At 46.9% G+C, this 21,510-nt stretch overlaps 1 protein-coding gene across 1 annotated transcript in view; it reads right to left on the bottom strand.

Moving 5' to 3' along the window:
• Positions 1–3,667: 3,667 nt before the first annotated feature.
• Positions 3,668–21,510, bottom strand: part of ELN (elastin) — a 208,687-nt gene continuing 190,844 nt past the window's right edge. Inside the window, exons 32-43 of the mRNA XM_029613541.1 lie at positions 20,272–20,319; positions 19,419–19,451; positions 17,315–17,347; positions 16,116–16,148; positions 14,660–14,710; positions 11,404–11,478; positions 10,996–11,034; positions 10,808–10,834; positions 10,337–10,375; positions 9,790–9,825; positions 8,606–8,662; positions 3,668–5,464 (exon numbers count right to left, since the gene is read on the bottom strand). Coding sequence (XP_029469401.1) covers positions 5,415–5,464; positions 8,606–8,662; positions 9,790–9,825; positions 10,337–10,375; positions 10,808–10,834; positions 10,996–11,034; positions 11,404–11,478; positions 14,660–14,710; positions 16,116–16,148; positions 17,315–17,347; positions 19,419–19,451; positions 20,272–20,319 — 521 coding nt within the window. The 3' untranslated portion in view covers positions 3,668–5,414. The remainder of the gene's footprint in view (positions 5,465–8,605; positions 8,663–9,789; positions 9,826–10,336; positions 10,376–10,807; positions 10,835–10,995; positions 11,035–11,403; positions 11,479–14,659; positions 14,711–16,115; positions 16,149–17,314; positions 17,348–19,418; positions 19,452–20,271; positions 20,320–21,510) is intronic.

Here is a 21,510-nt window from a genome sequence, read left to right as displayed (position 1 = left end):
GGATTTATTTACGGGCAAACCTGACCGTTGCACGGTTGAGTAAGGCTAGCTTAGTTGCGGTGGACCGCTTAACTGGGGAAGGGTCTACTTTTGACTGTGATTTTCTTTCTTTCTTCATTTTCTCTCTTTTTTCTCATATCCTCATGGGTAATTCAAAGTTAAAATTAATGTTTTGGAATGTCTGTGGGATAGGCACTCCCATCAAGCGCCACAAACTTCTCACAGCATTCAAGAAACTTTCAGCAAACATAGGGTTCCTTTAAGAAACTCATCTAATGGATATTGAACATCAAAAACTTACGCGTGACAGGGTGGGGCGGGTGTTTTATTCCTCTGCCTCCACTAGATCTGGGGTGTAGCGATTTTAATACACGAGGCTGTAGTGTTAAAAGGTTCTTCAGGAAGTAACGGATCCACAAGGCCATTTTATCATCTGAGTGGTAGAGATGGGGGAGAACCGGGTTACCCTATGTAATCTCTACGCTCCGATTACATATAATCACATGTTTTTTCTCCAGCTCATTCAGAAGTTGGTTTCCATTCGGGAGGGTCCTTTAATTATTGGGGGTGATTTTAACATGGTGGCGGATCCTGATTTGGATGGATCGAGCTCTTCTAGGGGTATGCGATTGGGTGTCAGGAAGGGCATAATTTTTCTGCTATCTGAATTACATCTAGTGGACACCTGGTGTATCTTTCATCCTATGGAGAAAGATTTCACACATTTGTTGAGGGCTCATTTTACTTTGTCAAGGATCGATTATTTCTTGTGTTCTAGTGATAGTCTTTCTCAAGTGGAGGACATGGGTTTTGGAAATATAAAAATCTCCGACCATTCCCCTAAATGCCTCACCTTGAATGGCTGGGTGCGAAGGCCTTCTCACTTGTCTTGGAAATGTCCCTATTATTTAGTCACAGACACTGCGTTTCAAGACTATTTGAAGCATTGCTGGGCCAATTACATGGCTACTAATGAGGCCCATTTTGAGGGCTCGCTGATTTTATCCTGGTTCACTGCCAAGGCAATATTACAGGGAGGGTAGCTAATACAGTTGCTAATAGAGAGGCTTTTCTATCTGCGCAAGTGGCTTTAAATACTCTTTTACATTAAAGAGTAAAAAAAGATTCTATATTATACATTTAAATTATACCACCAGGCAAGTAACATGGGGAAGTTATTGGCTCGTCTTATTAGGGGGGGCCTGTTCTCCAAACGGGGTATCTCATATTAAGGATCAGAATGGGCATTTGATCTATTCTAATTCTGGTATTCTATGATCGTTCTCTGAATATTATGCGCAGCTATATAGTTCTGGGGTTGTGATCTGACTGTCAGGCTTTTTTGGCTAATCTTGGTCTTAATTTGAGGAATGGCATTTACGCAGTCTCAGTCACCCTATTAGTCTGGAAGAAATACTTGTGGGTTGGCAAAATCATTGAAGGCTCCAGGCCCGGACGGTTTCTCTACCGAATTCTATGAAATTTTGATTGATGATGTTTTCCATTTACTAGTCAATGTGTTTGATGAGCTGATTAGAGAGGGACAATATCCTGATTGAGAGAACAAAGCAATTATTACAGTTATCCCCAAGCCTGGTAAAGATCCTTCATCGGTTGGATCATATTGGCCTATTTCTTTGCTTAACTTTGACCAGAAGTTACTAGCAAAAATTCTGACTGACCGATTAGCATTGATTTTGCCAGACTATATTGGACCAGGGCAAGTAGGCTTCGTACGTGGACGATACACTTCAGTGCATGTTCATAGGTTGTTATCTGCCATTTCACTCTGCACTAGTAACACCCTGCCTTTTATGGTAGTAAGTTTTGATGCTGAGAAAGCGTTTGAGAGAGTGGAATTGCAGTATCTCTTTGCAGTGTTGCAACATAGGAAGTTGGATGTTTTTTTCCTTAATGGTATCCAATTACTGTATACTAATCCTCTAGCTGCTATAACGGTTAATGGGGACCTCTCTTCAGCTTTTATGGCACATAGGGGTATGAGGCAGGGTTGTCCCCTCTCACCTCTGTTATTTCTTCTTACCTTAGAACTGCTGTTAGTGGTGCTCCAGCTTTCAGGTGGGATTCAGGGAGTAGTGATGGGTTCTTTTCTTTTTAAGTTCCCCACTTTCACGGACGATCTAATAGTTTTCTTGCAGGATCCCTTACATTCTTTGTCTCATCTATTGCAGTTGTTTCAGGCTTTTCAGGAATTTTTGGGATTCAAGTTAAATCAGGACAAGTTGGAAGCTCTGGTCTTTCCAGATTCAATTAGAGAGAGGTGGGCTGGATCTTTTCCCTTAAGATGGGCCACAGGATCATTTCGTTATTTGGGAATATTCATCACGTTGGATTTAGCTTGACTTTATTCTCTCAACATTACACCATTGCTTACTTTTACACAAGATAAGCTGGCAGTGTGGAAGGATTTACCATTATCCTTGGGTGGGAAAGTTAGTCTCTTTAAGATGATTTTATTTCCTAAATGGCCATATGTGTTACAAACCGTCCTCCTTTTGCTAAGGCGTCCTGAATTTCAAGTTTTGGATAACTTACTTCTCCAATTTCTTTGGACAGGCAAAAAGCCCAGAATTGCTGTGTCTAGGTTAAAACAACCATGGCTGAAGGGGGGCATGGGTCGCCCACATTTAGCTGATTACAGCTTGGCATGCCTTTTGTGTATCGTCTGGGATTGGGTGTATGGTGGGTCTGTCTTTGCCCATACTGATTGTGACAGGATGGTTTTACATAACTTGGGCCTTCGTTATCTACTGCAAGCATCTTCTCATAGCCTGCCCCCTGGTCTTGCTAAACATTGGTTGTTGCTTCCTTTGCATTGGGCATGGAGAGCATGAGGTTGCAACTGTTGGCCTCTTGTACCCCTTTTCTGCCCTTACAAGGGAATTTAGACTTTCAACCGGGTTCCCAAACTAGGGGTTTTATATTTTGGAAAACTCAAGGGATTATGCCACTTCAACAGGTGTTATCTGCCGATGGACTATTTTTTCCTTTAATACTTTATAGAGGCAATTTGGGTTGAGGGCCCAGGATTTTTTCTTTTATCAGCAATTACCACACTACAGTCATTTGTTGCCTGCTAAAGACCTTGCGTTAACTGTGACCCAAAAAATAGACGATTTCTTTCAAATAGAACAGAGGAAGCTCTCCCTGTCTCAGATTAAGAAGGAATTGCAGATTCTTTTACCAGATATGGGGGTTACATCTCTTGTGTCTCGATGGTGTTTGGATGGGGGGCTTCAGTTATCTGCTCAGAATATACTGGCATGTTTTAAAGAGTTAAATACTGTGTCTCCCAATGGCTACTTACGCAAAATGCAATTTAATTTTTTTCATAGAGCCTTTGTCTCTCAGGCCAATCTTACTTCTACAGTTGATTGTCTCAAATCTGCATCTGCAAAGGGATCTCTCATTCACACTTTCTGGAAATGCCCTGCCATTTTGTATTTTTGGGGGAGGGTTCTAAATTACTCTAACGCCTTGTTGCAAAGTAATAGCCCCTTATTACCAGAGATGATATTATTTAATGCAGACCTGATTAAGTATATTCGGAAAAATTTGATCTTGCATTTCCTGTATGTTATTCGTTGGTTTATCTTCTAATAAAGATATTTCTAAAAAAAAAAGAAAAGAAACTGAGGCAGTAATGTTTCATTTAAAATCTGTCCTTTATTAGTCTTGTTTTTTGAAGCAGTACATTTTTTTTATTTTTATTTTTTACAAAAAAAAAGGTGTTCCATCCAAGTTATATCAAAGTGATTAAAATGAACATGTGCAGAGAGGCTTCCAGATACAAAGATTCCATCCCACAACAAAACAGGACAAAAGAAATACAAAATAAAACTATTTTCTTAATCTATACAGCTAGACATGGAGAGACTTACTAGTTGTAGGCACGCTGGCTCAAGAGATGGACGGTACAGTGCTGCCGTGTGCTAGCTATTAAACGGGCTACAGCAGCTTGGTAAGGGCAGATCTGAATTACATGCGCTTCTTGGCAGTGGTGTTAGCGGTGGGATTAGAGTTGGCCACGGACTGTGTCAGTGGCACAAACTCAACTCTGCTGCAGCTTGTGCTGGCTTCCTTATTGTTTTCCAAGCAGAAGGACGTTCTCACTTCTTCTCCCCCTACCAGCACAAACATCCCTATAGTTAACATAGCAATTACGGCGTCACAACCTACAAAGAGGGCTGGAGAGAAGCAACCCTCCAGCAATAAGTGTGAGATGCGACGTGCACCTGATGAATGGCTAAGGCTTAAGGCATGCCGGGAGGCTTGTATTTAATGCAGGACAAGACCCTACCATAGCACCACTGCTAAGAACTGTGGGAGGGATTTCTCATTGTTCTCCTAGTTTTCCTGCTCTGCAAGCTTCTCCTTAACATTAGTTCCCCTTCCCCTATAAAATATGTAACAAAAAAAAAAACATCCCACAGAATTGCACAAGCAAACAAAAGCAAACCTCAAAGATAATTCATGAGACAGGAATGGTCTGAGTTTATAAGTTACAAGGTTGGGGAGCAGGTTACATGAGTGGAGATGGAGAAACCAACAGAAAAGGGCTGCAGACTCCAGCAATAGTATAGAAGTACAGTTACAGTCCTGGCACCTGGGTGGCTGGGTACAGTGATCTCTCCCTCGACAAGGGCATCCATGTAAACAGGGGAAGACACGAGGACATGACGCCGGCCTCTCACGGGGCAGACACCAGTAGACTCAGTCTTAATAGAAGAAACATCTCCCTGGGCAGAAAGTGCCATAGGAAGGTGTGAGAAGCAATGCCCCGCCATAAGGGTCTCATGCTAACCCAGCCACGCAAAGGAAACCGACATATACCAATCCCCTTTTGATCTGACCCATGCCACTACCTGTATCACTGGCAAGTTGACCTATGGGGTCTACCCAGCAGCTTTTCCAAAGCAGCAGCAGAGGGAGTGGGATCCCCTGACCAGGAACAGAAAGGTTATTTATAGCACCAAGGGATATCAAGGGGTCCCATCACCTTGGGTTAGGGGGATGGGATTTTGAGAAGAGAAAGCTGCTTCTCTGGAGAAGGTGGTCTGTGTCATGCAAAGGGTGTCTGTAGGCATTCCCCTTCCTCTGTAGGATCTCCCACATGTACGGGTTAGTCCAGGCCAGCCTATGGTTTGCCCTTCTATCTCTTGGCACAGAAGCTGTCCAACTGGAAGGATCTAGCCCTGGACTTGTGTGGGGGTGGGGGCAGGGTGGGAGGGAAGAGGGCAGTTGAGGAAAGCCAGGGTGGAAAGGAGGAGGGTGCAGGGGTGGGAAGGCAGGGGAAGGTGTAGCTTAGTTTTATTATTCATAAAACTCAAGGTTTACGTTCTAGACCATGCAGTAGCACCAATGTTTATGAGGTTGATTGATATCTGGCTCGGTTACTTCCTTTTCCGACCACAGTACTTTCCCTGCGCACAGCCAGCGCCACCTAAAGACAGCCAAAAACAAGAAAACAATCAGGAAAGAGGCCCACAAGACAACAAACCTGGACAATGTTTTTGCATGCCGGACCAAACAAGGGAAGATGAGGGGGAAGAGAGAGAGAAGGGCAGAGAAAGAGAGAGAGATGAATCACAGCTATCTGCTAAGTCCTGACAGCAGGTTATTTATTTATTTATTTATTTATTTATTTATTTATTTTTAATTTTTATATACCGAGCTTCTTGTATCAGATACAAATCACTCCGGTTTACATAAAACAGTGAACCCCTCCTCAGTGTTGTATTTCTATGATAAAAGAAAAACCTAATAAAATTGTTTAACCATAAACAGTGAGATGCCCAAAAGGGAGGGACTTTACATATAACTATAAACAAAACAACGTATAAATTATTATCCATTACCTGTGCCCATTCCACTCCCCCCCCCCCCCCCCACGTTCTCTTGACTTGCGGCATTATCCACAATCTGCCCCCACTCACTGCTGTCTCCTGACAATGCTGGGCAGTTCCCACTCCCTGTGTGCCCACTGTTGCTCCTCAAAGTGCAGCACCACCCCACTCTCTGTTCTCTCCTGATAGTGTACGCATTACCCATTCCTTGTGTACCACCCCCCCATTCTCTCCTTATAGCGTGTGCATTACCAGCGTATTGCTCCCTGTTCCTGATAGGGTACGCAATACCCATTCCTTGTGTACCACCCCCCTTCTCTCCTTATAGCGTACGCATTACCAGCGTATCCCTCTCTGTTCCTGATAGTGTACGCAATACCCATTCCTTGTGTACAACCCCCCCATTCTCTCCTTATAGCGTGTGCATTACCAGCATATTGCTCCCTGTTCCTGATAGTGTATGCAATACCCATTCCCTGTGTACCACCCCCCATTCTATCCTTATAGCGTACGCATTACCAGCGTATCGCTCTCTGTTTTCTCTTGATAGTGTATGCATTACCCATTCCTTGGGTACCACCCCCCATTCTCTCCTCATAGCGTATGCATTACCAGCGTATTGCTCCCTGTTCCTGATAGTGTACGCATTACCCATTCCTTGTGTACCACCCCCCATTCTCTCCTTTAGGCGTACGCATTACCAGCGTATCGCTCCCTGTTCCTGATAGTGTATGCATTACCCATTCCTTGTGTACCACCCCCCATTCTCTCCTCATAGCGTACGCATTACCAGCGTATTGCTCCCTATTCCTGATAGTGTACGCATTTCCCATTTCTTGTGTACCACCCCCCATTCTCTCCTTATAGTGTACGCATTACCAGCGTATCGCTCTCTGTTCTCTCCTGATAGTGTAGGCATTACCCATTCCTTGTGTACCACCCCCCATTCTCTCCTTATAGCGTACGCATTACCAGCGTATCGCTCCCTGTTCCTGATAGTATACGCAATACCCATTCCTTGTGTACCACCCCCCATTCTCTCCTTATAGCGTACGCATTTCCAGCGTATCGCTCCCTGTTCTCTCCTGATAGTGTATGCATTACCCATTCCCTGTGTACTGCCCCCGTCCTCTCCTTATGGTGTAGGCATTGCCCACTATGTTCCCTCCTCCTGCTTGCTGTTTCTTGATATTGTAGCATTATTTATTTTTTATTGATAAGCATTTTAAGAACATAAGAAATTGCCATGCTGGGTCAGACCAAGGGTCCATCAAGCCCAGCATCCTGTATCCAACAGAGGCCAAACCAGGACACAAGAACCTGGCAGTTACTCAAACACTAAGAAGACCCCATGCTACTGCTGCAATTAATAGCAGTGGCTATTCCCTAAGTAAACTTGATTAATAGCCATTAATGGACTTCTCCTCCAAGAACTTATCCAAACCTTTTTTGAACCCTGCTATACTAACTGCATTTAGCACATCCTCTGTTTAGTACCTTTTCCAATAAGGTACTACTACTACTACTATTACTACTGCTACTACTACTTAACATTTCTATAGCCCTACACAACATACACAGTGCTATACAAACATACAAAAAGAAGGCAATTACATAAGTAACAAGCACTGAAAGTGATGAACTGGGTTAGAAACTGGTTGAGAAGGAGCCAACAGGGTAGTGGTAAATGGAGTCCACTCCGAGGAGAGAATGGTCATTGGGCTGCATCTTCTCAACCTTCTTCACAAGCGATATTACAGACAGGCTGTCGGGAAAGGTTTGTATTTTTGTGGATGATATCAAAATCTGAAACAGGGTAGATACCTAGGAAGGAGTCGAAAATATAAGGAAGGATCTAGCAGAGCATGAGGAATGGTCTAGAACAGGGATGGTGAACTCCAGTCCTGGAGTGCCACAAGCAGGCCAGGGTTTCAGGATATCCACAATGAATAGGCATGAGATAGATCTGCATACGATGGAGGCCGTGCATGCAAATCTTTCTCATGCATATTCATTGAAGGTATCCTGAAAGCCTGGCCTGAGTGTGGCACTCGAGGAATGGAGCTCGCCATCCCTGGTCTAGAATCTGGCAACTAAGATTTAATGCTAAAAAAAATGCAGGCTGCAAAAAGACAAAGGAGTGATATGGTATAGGGAGTGAATTTTTCTAGGCGTGAAACAAGAGCAGGATATGGGGTGATTGTATCTGATGAGGGTGAAAGGGGGGGTTGACTTGGGAAATATTTCTTTTTCAGAAAGGGGTGGATGCATGGAACAGCCTCCCAGTTGTGGTGGAGACAAGGACAGAGTCTGAAGCCCAGAAAGCATGGGAGAAGCACAGGGGATCTCTGAGGAAGTGGTAGGGGCTTGTAGAGCTGAGCAGTTGGCGTGGATGTGCAGATTAGCTAGGCCATATGGATTTTTTTTTTTTCTGCTGGTCGTGTTTCTAGGTTTGAGTAATGGCCGCCCACTCTGTGTGCTTCCCCTGCCTTCTCTCTTCTGACAGCGTAGGCTGACATAGTCCCTGTGTGCCTGCTCCCTGCTCTCTCGTGGTTTATAGATTGATTGGGGGGGGGGGGGGGGCAGGATTGTGGGACGGACAGCAGACGCTGGTGCTGGGTGCAGATAAGTCTGGTAGGGAGCAGGTTGTAATTGCTCTCCAGTCCATTTTTCCGCAGTCTCTGGACCAACAAAGGGGATTTCTCCCGAATCCATGCAGTCCCAGGGACTCCACCTACCTCGGTATCCTAGGGCTCCCAGTGCTCCGAATCCGGTGTAGGACTTGGCAGGTTTTGCTGTGTGAGAGGGAAAATCTGGTTAGGGAGAGTGAAGCTTACTCTGGCAATGTCCCATTGTGTTGGTATCGGCTCCCATCAGAAAACAATCGCACCCACTGAGTGAGCAGTGTAATCCCTCGTCTTCTCTGGAAGAGTTATCTGGATAAATGCGGACTTTTGAATATTGCAGGTATTTATTTATTTTAACCAGATAAGTCATTATCCGGATAATTTAGAGGCGATTTGGGGGCGTTCCTGGGAGGAGCACAGATAGCCAAATAACTTATGTGGCTAACTCGGATATTTGGAGTTAGCCCAGTTAGGGATTTGGCTGTGTCCAGATCTCCATGGTAGGAGGCTTAGGTTATCCGATAACGGGTTCCCGGATAATTTAATCTTAGCCAGAGATATTCGAAGAATGGCGCTGATTAAGCTGTTGGGGAAAAAAAAAGAAAAGGAGCCAGCGCACCGGCCTTGCAGCCCAGTCTGCCAATTTCTCCACTCCCCCACCCCCCACCCAAAATTATCCCCAAGTTCCATCCAAAGAAAAACAAGTTCCAGGCCTCTGAGCCCGATAAGCCTTCCAACCCCTTTCCCCCAAATCTACACATTAAACGTACGTATTGCCGGAGCTTTTCCGATCCTCCCCTCCTCCGTTCTACTGAGGGTGGGAGAGGAGGGGGGATTTGAAAAGCTGTGGCAATACGTATTTTCAGTTTGTAAATTTGAGGTGGGGTGGGGAAGGCTTACTGGGCCCAGAGGCCTGCAACTTTTTCAACAGCCTGTCCGGCGATATTCTTTGACTATCTCTGGCTAAGTTTATGTTATCTGGAACATGTTTCCCGGATAACTTTACAACCTAACATAAGAACATAAGAAAATGCCATACTGGGTCAGACCAAGGGTCCATCAAGCCCAGCATCCTGTTTCCAACAGTGGCCAATCCAACCAGCGATATTCACCTCTAGCCGGTAAGATTGCAAAGTAACGTGGGGGCGCTTTCTCTGATAACTTTATTGGGGGACATTCAGCAGGACATTTATTCCGCCAAATATCCGGGTCAACTCATCCAGCTAACTTTAGCCGGATAAGTTAGCTGTTGAAGGTTTTTTTTTTAAATATTGACCTCTAGGAATGTAACTTACCACCCAAGGGGTATCCCAGCTGGCCAGCCAGTCCACCTAAAGCAGAAGCAAGTGTCTTTAATTATCTAGGCAGATTCCATACAACCTTCTCACCAGCAAGCCACTAGAATCAAGGACTACTCTGCTTCTGTCTCCAAGAACCTCCATCACCCTTCAACCCTCCCTCCATTCTCCTATCAGGTGCCCCCCCCATCACTGTCTCATTCCACCTTGGCTCTTGGGGACATTATCATCCTTCCCCCTTTAATCCTACTTGGATCTTGGGGACCTCCTCAGCAACCTCTTGTCTCTCTTAGAGTCCCCTTTCTCTACTGAGTCATAAGAACATAAGAAATTTGCCATGCTGGGTCAGAGCAAGGGTCCATCAAGCCCAGCATCCTGTTTCCAACAGAGGCCAATCCAGGCCACAAGAACCTGGCAAGTACCCAAACACCAAGAAGATCCCATGCCACTGATGCAATTAATAGCAGTGGCTATTCCCTAAGTCAACTTGATTAATAGCAGTTAATGGACCTCTCCTCATTCCCCCTTCGCTATTTCTTCTCACCTGGGTAAATGGGAGATAAACCTTGGCCAGGATAGATGCCTGCAAGGAGAGAATCAGAGTTAACAGTGCATGAAGCTGATCTGAAATCAAGTCTGGGCCACAGAAAGAAGAAGCGAGGTAGGGGTTCCCCTTGGAAAGAGACCGCCCATTGCTAGAGGAAGAGCATTAAATTCACCATTGAAAGAAACAGCCCATAGGCACCTGAAGGACTCGCCCGGCACCTTGTACACAAGGGGGGCAGGACCCCGTTCCCTCTGCAAAGGAAGGTGATATCCTGCAGGCCGCGCAGGGAGAGGGGGCGACACCTTACCACACGAGGGGAGGGGAGAGAACAGCATTCCTACCGCATGACATGCCTTCAGCGAGAAGAAACTCTTCTTAGTGCAGAAAGAGGGAGGGGAGAGGGAGGGACCATTCTTACAGGACGCCAAGTGAGAGGGAGGGCGATGCACGAGTCCGGACTGAACATACCTGGCTGAACACCACCAACACCGACACCTAAAAACAGAAAAGAATATTGCACAAACTGGTTACCTCCTAGCACCTAGCACCTCCTCTGGGAGAGGCTGAGACCGCAGGAGTTCATAGTCATGGTCCTCGTGACCCCTTATACCGCATTTCAAATGTTTCCTATGAGTGCTATCAGGCGAAGGGTGTACCTGGTTTTGGAGGTTTGGCCCCAGCTCCTGGATACAATCCTGAAGAAACAAACAAAAAAATAAAAATATGGGATTCAAAGCTTCTCAAGTCAATCCCCAGAGCAACTCAAGCAGCAGCAAAATCAAGACCAGCAGGCAGCCTGAGGGGGCCACGGAGGTGTCTTTAGGGAGGTGAACAGAAAGGAAAGGTAGAGCAGGAGGTCAGAGATGGCAGTAGTGAGTCAAGGGGGGGACTATGGGAGAGCAGCAGCTTTCCCTCCCAGTGGGAGGCTCTGGGACAGCAATCCCCGCTCCCAGTGTGGCGTGAAGGGGACTCTGGGAGGGCAGCTTCCCCTCCTTGGGGGTGGGACGGAGGGGGTCTCCGGGATACCGGTCCCTCCTGCACGGATCGTGAAAGATTGTTCATACCTGACAACAGTCCTCCGATTCCTGGGCCTCCTAATCCCTGGCCGCCGTAGCCTGGGATTCCCAGACCTCCGACACCTGCAGAGAACGCGGGAAGGTTACAGAAATCTCTGCTGCCTCCTGGGGCAGTGCTAATGTCGTGCACGGCACCACTCTCCCCCCCCCCCCTTCCCTCCGGCGTCTCTCTAGGTCGCCTGGAATTATGCGCCGTACAGGGCTGGAGTAACTTCACCGGGGGGGGGGGGGGCTTCCAAGCTCTACGGCCTTAATCCCCATCATTCCCCATTCCCAGCCCACGCCGCTGACCCCCCCGATTCATCCCCCCATCGGCTAGCGGGAGGTTACTAAGCACAGATCAGCACTTCGCAGCCGCCTACGGCTTCCTCCGCCATTCAGCTCCAATGTCGCGGCCTGAGCCTCGCAGCGCAGGCGAGCCCGGCAAATCGACAAGGCGCCGCGCGATTCAAACTGCAGTGAAAGCCTAGCGGCAGAGGAGGCTGACCTGGGTAATGAGCTGCCCTGGGCATGGTGGAGAGAACTAGATCTCAGCAGATGGGGGGTGGGGGGATGAGGACAGGGGGGGTCACAATGTCAGACGCAGCCCAGTCCCCCAGGACCACAAACAGGCCAGGATATCCACATGGGATATGCATGATATTCACATTCGTACTCCGTTGTATGCAAATCTACCTCATGCATATTCATGGTGGATCTGCTGAACACCAGGCCCGTTCGTGGCCCTCGAGGACCGGAGTTGGCCACCCCTGCCCTAAAGCCCACCGCACGAGTCTGGCCGCTGCGGTTGTGATTTTAGCAGCGGAACAGGCAAATTGGTTAATGCCGAACCTGTCCCCAACGCCTCAGGCTCTGCTGTGTCGCTCCCAGATTGAGTCGGAACAACGGTGCTGGTCCGGATTAGACCCAAGCCTGGGAACGCTGCCTGCGGGTTACAGTGCCACTTCTCTCCCCAGTGCCATTAGCCAGTAACAAAGGGCCCAGTCATCGAGAATCAGTCTGGGACTCCATCAGTGTACACAGCCCTGCACCTGCTCAGTCACATGGTCTTAATGGACTTTCAGTCAAGGCCTGAGCACAGAGTGGGCAGGAGGAGGAATATATTTAGGTGAAAAATAATGACTAGCTGTATAGAATATGTAACAAGTTGATCATGATGTATATTGGAAATAAACTGTATATAGATCTAACTATAGAGATAAGACCTCAGTTTTGGCAAGAGATCTGAATTAACAGAAACTTCTGTGGCCAATAGGTCCAATCATCGGTCTTATAATCTCTAATATAAATTTATTAGTTTTATAAAATTATTTTAATTGTGAACAGTTGCTATAAAGCATACTATCTTTTTATTTTTATTTTTAATTTTTTAAAATTGACACGAATGAGGCAACAATGTGGTTAATTTTAGGTAAATTGTTTGAACACTTTTTTCAATTGTTAATGGAATTGATATGAATCATTCAATGTTTCCTCTTGTTTAAAGATTTAAATGAACTGACACGTTTCAAAGAGTAAAAACATGATGTTGTTGTTTGGCAACTTTGTAACTTTAGGAAGATGAAGTAGCGATTCTTTTACTCCATCAACAAATAGTTGTAATCTTACTATGTTCAATTGTCCCAGTAAAGTAACAATGTTAATGTTCCAACAACTCGATGATCTTAAATTAATTGCTGAATGACTCAATATGTAAACCACAAAAATAAGCTGGTAAAGCTGTTACAAGCTAATTCAATCGCTTTGTGCCTCAGAATGCCTCAAAATTTGTGGCGGAATCTTATTCAACCATAAATGTGATGCAACTTGAACATTGAAATTTCAGTCTTATAATTAATAGCAGGACGGACGGTATAATTCACCCCGTCTCTTCTCATAAAGTCTTTTTCCCGACAATGTTAATATACGGCATAACACTTATCTTAATTCAATGAATTTAATGATCACTGGCATTGCAGATAGTTTGTTCACTTTGTGCTGCCGTATAGGGACCCGAAGGGTCTGAAAACCGCCGCCAACGCGGCCGGCGTTTCGCAAAAAACGCTGCTTCAGGGCGGACTACTTTATAGAGAAACCTTCTTCTAGTGTAGTCGGGTTCAGACTGAAATTTCAGTCTGAACCCGAGGCATTCTGAGGCACAAGCGATTGAATTAGCTTGTAACAGCTTTACCAGCTTATTTTTGTGGTTTACATATTGAGTCATTCAGCAATTAATTTAAGATCATCGAGTTGTTGGAACATTAACATTGTTACTTTACTGGGACAATTGAACATAGTAAGATTACAACTATTTGTTGATGGAGTAAAAGAATCGCTACTTCATCTTCCTAAAGTTACAAAGTTGCCAAACAACAACATCATGTTTTTACTCTTTGAAACGTGTCAGTTCATTTAAATCTTTAAACAAGAGGAAACATTGAATGATTCATATCAATTCCATTAACAATTGAAAAAAGTGTTCAAACAATTTACCTAAAATTAACCACATTGTTGCCTCATTCGTGTCAATTTTAAAAAATTAAAAATAAAAATAAAAAGATAGTATGCTTTATAGCAACTGTTCACAATTAAAATAATTTTATAAAACTAATAAATTTATATTAGAGATTATAAGACCGATGATTGGACCTATTGGCCACAGAAGTTTCTGTTAATTCAGATCTCTTGCCAAAACTGAGGTCTTATCTCTATAGTTAGATCTATATACAGTTTATTTCCAATATACATCATGATCAACTTGTTACATATTCTATACAGCTAGTCATTATTTTTCACACAATTGCATACTAGCTATATCCCTTATTTTGTTGGAATATATTTAGGTGCCAGGCAGCCAGTTTCTGGAGCTAGGGAACATTTTTTTCTTCTCTCATATTTTTGCTCCGTTTTTGTTCCTGTTGCTATTTCTCTTATTTTGTTCTTTTTTTTTTTTTTTTTAGTTTAGTTTATTTGAATATTGTTTTTCTTATTTTCCTTTATTTTATAGCTCCTCTGAATTTTAGACATCCAGGTGACCTGGCTCCTGGGACTTTTCCAGCAGAAAATCCCAGCTGAGAAGTGGGGAGAGGGTCCCCCTACTGCATCCAGGACCCTGCTCTGCTCCCTACAGGCTGGGTGTAGTTGCAGGCCGAGGATGCAGGCCTGTAGGGTGCACGCTGCGGACAGATCCTGGCTCTCCAGCTGAGGTCTCTTTCTAGCACAGCAATAAATGGAGGCGACTGAAAGAGGAGGGCGCCGCGGGTACCTGGTTTAGGGGGTTTCCCTCCAGCACCAGCTGCTCCAGGGTACAAGGCTCCTGAAAGAGGCCAGGTCATAGAAGAATAATCAACACTCTGTCCCCAAACCCGGCTCTGCTCCTGTCCCACTCCCTCCTCACTCTTTCCCGACCCTGTTCCTTTTCCCACTCCCTCCTCTATCCTCTTCTGACCCCCAAGCTCTTTCTGCCTTTTATTCCACACCTTCTCCCACCCTGCCCCATGCTCATTCTGTGTCCTCCTGCTCCTTTCCACCTTTTTCTCACTTTGCATACCCTCCCTGTCCCAATCCACCAACTCCTCACTGCCCATACCCTCTTTACCCTTCCTCACTGTCTGTACCCTCAGTCCCTGTAGGCTCACTGCCCCCCTCTAGACACCTGTTCTAGCCCCCCTCATTCCCCGTACCCTCAATGACCCTTCATCCCTCCCTGCCCCATCCCACCCTCTCCTCAGTCCCAGTACCATCAGGGTCCCTGTTCTACCCACACCCTCCATGAACCGCCGCCCCCCACCCCATTCCACTCCCTCCTCACTCTGTACTACCACCGCTCCTCCCCTCACAAGCCCTATTTTTACTCTCCCCTCTCCCCGTCCCCTCACTGCCCCTCGCCTCCCTCCCTGCCACCTGTTCCATGTCCCCCACTCTGCTCATTGGTCGGGAGTCATTGCTTCCCTATTCTCCTCTGACCATTTCTTTGCTTTCCCCTCATCCCCGGCCCTTCTCTGTGCTCTTTAGTTCCTGCTTCCTTGCTGGTGTTTGGGCGTCCACCCCTTTCCCTCATATCTTAACCTTCCACGTCCTTCTTCCCGTACAAGATTTTCCTGTCTCCGCCCCCCCCCTGTGATTCCTCCTACGCCAGCTGGAGGCTCCATCTTACCTCTCTTTTGCTGGCTTGGGGGGGGGAGACCCCAGCCAGAAATGTGAACTGTGCCCCTCCCTCTTCCTCCTCACTATCCCTACCCCTACCCCTGTGTACTCTCACTACCCCTTCCCCTCCTTGTGTTTCCCCACTGCTCCCTCTCCGGTCCCTCTGTTCATCTCTCTCTTTCCCTCTCTAATCACTACCATTCCCTGTCCGTGTGCTCTCCTTCTGTCCCTGCCCTTTTTCTGTCCACCTGTCCTCTCCCTCTCAGATTCACATAACTTTATTGGCATGACAATGTCCATCCTTCTGCTTCTCACTCTCCCCACCCCTCCGTCCCCTCCCTCTCCCTATCTTCTCCCAGTCCTTCTGCCTCTGCTCCTGCCCCTCCCACTGATCCAGGTAACTTCTTTTGGCATCACAGTGTGCCCCCTGCTTCCCCTTCTCCTCCCGCCCTACCCCCGGGTCGACAGCTGAGCGGTAGAGTTGGTCGGGTTTGCAGGCTCAGATCCTGAGATTCCAGACCGGCTCTGCTGGGGCACGGTGGAGGCCTTGAAATACCCATCAAACATTTACAAACCTCCTAGTGGCAGTCCCCCGGCACCGACTCCGACTGCAGGAGAGAGAAAACGGGAAGTATCAGAACTAGTCCGGCAAATGCTGTCCAGACAGGAGAGCGAAATCTCAGTGTCAAATACTGACTTCTAAATAAGAAAGGAGAGAGGTGAGGAATCCTCCAACAGCAGGAGAGCTAGAGATATTATGCACAATGGATGGAAACTACAGGAGCATTTTCCACTGTCCTGTGGCTCAGTGGTAATGCATCTCACAGCCTGTGACTCAGTGGTAGCACTGCTCACAGCCCATGGGTCAGTGGATGTGCTTCTCATGGTCACGGGGCTCCTCACAGCCACATGGCTGATCGGTAATGTGGCTTCATAGCATTCAAACTGTCCCTCATAGCCTCGTGGTTCGTGTTTCCCCCCATAGCTGTGGCTTAATGCCCCTTGCAGCTCTATGGCTTAATGCTCGCTTTGCCCCACTGACCCTCACAACCCCATGGCTCAGTGTCAGTCCCCCTCATAGCCGCTTCATGCAGCGCTAGCATTACTGGCTGGCCCAGAACTCAGCGGTACTACTGGTAGCCTTGTGGCTCAGTGCTTGTGTCCCTCACAAGCTGATGACCCCCTCAGGATTACTAACACCAAGAATGAGGAGACACAGATGACTTTCTAGACCCTTCGGCACAGCTTCCTTTATGCCTCAGAGTGGAATAGAGCCAATATTTATTTTTTAAGGATAAAACAGTGCATTTGAATGCAAAATTGCCATTTTTTTTATCTTAGGAGAAAGGCTATTATCTTAGTTGGCCAAACAACAAACATTTCTCTATTGTTTGCTTCTACGTAAGATCCCTTCCTTTAACAGACCTTCTTCCTAGTGGTTGTCCACATCTAACTCTTGGTTTTAAAGCAAGTCTCATGCACTGTGGACAGGACCCGGAATGTAAAGTTCTCTTAGTTTAATACCTGATACTGGGAATAATTCAATGGAGTCCCACCAACAAAGACTCCTGAATGTCAAGGTCCCTTAGTTTAATGAGAGGCCCTTGTTTATGCCACAGGTGCGTTTGAGCCTATGGTAGTGCTATGGGTTCTGACTACACAAGTTCCCCGGTACGTGGCTGAGGCTCTGGGGGGGACATGCACTCTCCCTCAGCCACAAGGAGTGCTGCTGAGATACTGAATTGGAAGAATGAGATAAATTGGGGTCACTTACCTCCTGCTGGCAGTCCCAGGGCACCCAGTCCGACTGCAAGAAAGAGACGACAGGGAGATGATACAGTGAGAGCTGCCATTATACATTACACAAGCGATGTTAACAAGAGACTTGTGAGTAGAGGTATTTGTGTAGCCCTGCCCCCTCACACAAGATTCCCTCTCCCGCCCTACCCCCTGACCTTTGCAGTATTATCTGAAGATTATATTGGGGGTAGGGTGGACAATGAAAGATAAGAAGCCTGAGGTTCCCACATTTAGATACCTAACAGTAATATAGCAGGATATTGGCAGGGCTGAATTTGGGATAACAGCAGCCATGGGGGTGGGGATCCCTGGATTGCCCCTGCTCAGATCCTCCTTCTGCACAGTGTGTCCCCCCCCGTCCCCCCCCATGTCCTCTCTCCTATTCCTCCTTTTCCAACCCCTCATTTCACCCCCTTCTCCTCCGGCCCGAACTGCCGCAGTAATGGCAGCCTGCGAGCCGGCGCGAGCTCATAGGTTCTGTGGTGACGGCGCCCCGGACTCTGCACGGGCCCTCCCGTTACTAAGGAAACCCATGGGAAGATCGGGGACACCTCCAGCTTGCAGGCTGCCCCCCCCCATCCCAAACCTTTTTCCATTGCTGCTACTACAGACTGAGCCAGAAGAGGGGAGGAGCCTGGTGGCATCTGGATGTCCGCCACCACGCTTTAAGCTGCGAGCAGGTGCCAAAGATCGCACGGAGCTTCCAAAATTTGGCACCACAGGCAACTGTCTATGTTGCCTGTGAGTAAATCTGGGCCTAATTATTGGCAGATTTAAGACCATTTGGCCCACCCAGGCCTCCCCTGTCCCTGCTCAGAGCCTACTGTGGTTTCATGGCGGTTGATCTGGCCTCTTCTTGGAGCCTGACGCAGCCACTCTGCAGGCTCCGGCCTGTCCCTGCTTCTCTGTCTGACGTTCCATCTTCACTCATCTCATTGGAGTCACATTCAGCTAATTAAGTCCGCTAGGCGGAACTGCTTCTTCAGCCTGGTAAGCTCCCTGCCAGCCCATTTGTTTATTAATCTTGTCTTGCTTTTTGCTGTTGTTCCTGAGTGCTTATCAGATAGTTATTTAATTGTTTAAACCACCGACTGTCTTGACTGAGTTATGTGTGTGATTTTCATTATGTGTGTATTTGGATAAAACGTTTTACAAGCGGGATATAAAATTTTAGGAAATGAAATGAAATACAGTGGGTATTTTCCCTCTTCCCCAGAGTGCTTACAATTTAAGTTTGTACTTGAGGCAATGGAGGGTGAAATGACCGAACATATTAGACACATCTGGGATCTTCTGCATTCTGGTCACCAGAATATAGACGTTGAATGGAGGGGGGAGGGGAATGCATGTGCAAATTTGCTTTCCCCTCATGGCTCAGATCTACTCACACAAAATCCCCCTCAACTCAGATTCATGTAACGCTACCTGTGCCCTACCCCCGCATTCTCGTCTTCCTGCCTCCAGACCCAACCCTCACACCTGCTTCCCAGACACAGCCCCCCCTGCTCTTCCTGGTCCATGTGGGCCAATGATGCCCTTTCTCTTCCTTCTGGCCCACACAAGCCAAGGATATGGCTTCTGCTGTTTCTGGCACATGTGGGCCACCTCCTCCTCCTTCAGAGAAAATGCCAACAGCTGGAGCTTTCCAGTATTTCACCCGGAAACCAGGCAATTTAAGAACATTCCCAAACCCAGAGGTCTCAGGTATGTACATTTTCCAAGCCATTTCCACGCATAAAACAGTGCTTTATGTATGCAAATGGCTTGTGTGCTAGGGCTTGTCCACTATGGTTTTTCTCCCGTTCTGTGTCTACGAGAAAAAAGCTTAGTGAATCAGGCCCTTAGTGGTAATACAGCTCAGTCTGTGGCCCTGTGGTGGTGCTACCTAAATCTCAGCAACAGACATGAGAGGCTGATGACATCCTTGATGGGGAGACGGTGCTGATAATGCCCTCAGCTCTTGGAGGAAACAGCGCCTGTCTCACACTGGTAGCCTGGAATTTGCCTCAGTGTAAGCTGTGGCACTCTCCCAGCCACAACATTAGATCAGAAGAAATCGGTAAAACGGGATCACAAACCTCTGGCTGGCAGTCCCCCAGCACCGACCCCAACTGCAGGAGACAGAAGACAAGAAAAGTGTTAAGACCCGCCCCAGGAAAAATATAGACAGAGGGCAGCGAGAGATCACAGCACCGCATATTCATGTTTGAAGGAAATGAAAGGATCGGCTTGGTTTACACTAGCGCTGACTTGGTCATCAACAAACAATACTCGCATTGCCCTTCTCGGCTCCGCAGTTGGACCAGAGAAGGAGCAAAATTGCCCAGAGTTTTTCCGGCTAGAAGTCTGTGCAAAACATTGTTTCACACATATTTGTATCCACACAGAACAGAGGCCTAGGGGAGGGAGGGGTGTGGGGAGATCGGTAGAGTTGGTTTTTTTTCGAGGGGGGGGGAATTAGTGCTTTCACCCCCACTTTCTTATTTTGTAAAGAATGCACGCAAATGTTCTCAGAAGAACTCCCCATGCAAATTAGCAGGTGTAACTTGTGCGGGGAGTTTTGTCAGGATAATATTCAAAGCGAAAGGCATAGGCCCAAGTTCACTTTGAAAATAGATGTAAGTTTTTGCACCCAGCGGCTCCTTGCGAGCTGTTAGAAAATTACCCTCAGAGTTTTAAAACTGGTCCAACGCTTAGGGCACCCCTCCTGCCTGCACGTAAATTGCCCTCTGTATCTTGGACTATTGCTGAATTGGTCAACAACACACCATAAGCATCACTAAAATATAACTAACATTGTCTGCGAGCTCGCAGTGCCCCGCCCCCAAATCCTGACTGTCTCCTAAGGCCCTTCCATGTTCCCAGAGGTGTCTGCGTGTATGCAGCGCTGAGTGGGGAGGATTAACTGATTAAACTGATTTTGGTCTTTACCTCCAGGCTTGGGGGGCTTCACCCCAACAGCCCCAACTCCAGGGAAACCTAGAAAATGAAGACAAAAATATTGGATGAACCTCCTCCTTTTTGTAATCTCTATAACCAGAGGAGAGCAGGAAAGGAAGGGCATGTAAGGGCCCGGGGAGGACAGAAAAGGGAAGAAGGGATACAGAGAAGCCACAAGCGGAAATAGTTCTCCCAGCTGTATATGGATATAATGTTTAAAACGGGTCATCATATCTTACGACTCACTGACTCTTAAAGAAAGAATGTCTAGAAAACTGCAAAAATACATTTATTTATTGGCAAACCTTTGATATTCTGCTTTTTTCCCAAGAACGGCCTCAAAGCGGCCCCACAGGAAAAGGTGCCCAACTGACACAAGTTGAATTTTGCTCTCGGAGCCTGTCTCAAGAGCACAGTTTTGGGCATGAATTCCCAAATTCTGTTCTTGCAGTCAAGGATTTGGTAAATGATGCCTGAAATTGCTCTTGATGTTGGCTCTGAGTACAGAAATGCAGCTGATGTCAGGCAGCCACTTTTCCAGTGAGACTATGGAGATAAGAAAGGAGAAATTTAATCAAATATGATAATTTCATTTTCTTGAATCCTGCTATACCAGTGTTATGTTATGAGTAAAGTCAATAGTGGACCCTTGGGCCGGCTGAGGTGGACAGCGTCCACAGGAGTTAATAAGCCGGGAGGCGGCACTCAGCTGGAGCGGACTGGTGGCGTCTTCACCCTGGAAACCCGAGACCCCCCCAGGAGGAGCCCGTAGGGGTCCGAGTCGCTGGGACTTAGGAGAATCGTGAAAGAGTCCAAGGTTCGAGGCTGGCAGAAGACAAAGGAGAATCGTGAAGAAGACCAAGGTTCGTGGCTGGCTGAAGACAAAGGAGAATCGTGAAGAAGACCAAGGTTCGTGGCTGGCTGAAGACAAAGGAGAATCGTGAAGAAGACCAAGGTTCGTGGCTGGCTGAAGACAAAGGAGAATCGTGAAGAAGACCAAGGTTCGTGGCTGGCTGAAGACAAAGGAGAATCAGGAACCGGAGCTGGAGTCAGGATATGTAGACAGCAAGTGGAGCCCAGAGCTGGAGCCAAGGCACAGCAGGACCAAACAGAACCTGACCTGGAAGCAAGGCACGGCTGGGACAAGCTGGAACCGGAGCTGGAAGCAAGGCACGGCTGGAACAAGCTGGAACCGGAGCTGGAAGCAAGGCACGGCTGGAACAAGCAGGA

The sequence above is a fragment of the Rhinatrema bivittatum genome, chromosome 8 (genome assembly GCF_901001135.1).
Source record: "Rhinatrema bivittatum chromosome 8, aRhiBiv1.1, whole genome shotgun sequence".
Classification (NCBI taxonomy): domain Eukaryota; kingdom Metazoa; phylum Chordata; class Amphibia; order Gymnophiona; family Rhinatrematidae; genus Rhinatrema; species Rhinatrema bivittatum.
Note: the sequence above shows the minus strand (reverse complement) of the source record. Positions and strands in the feature narration are given on the sequence as shown.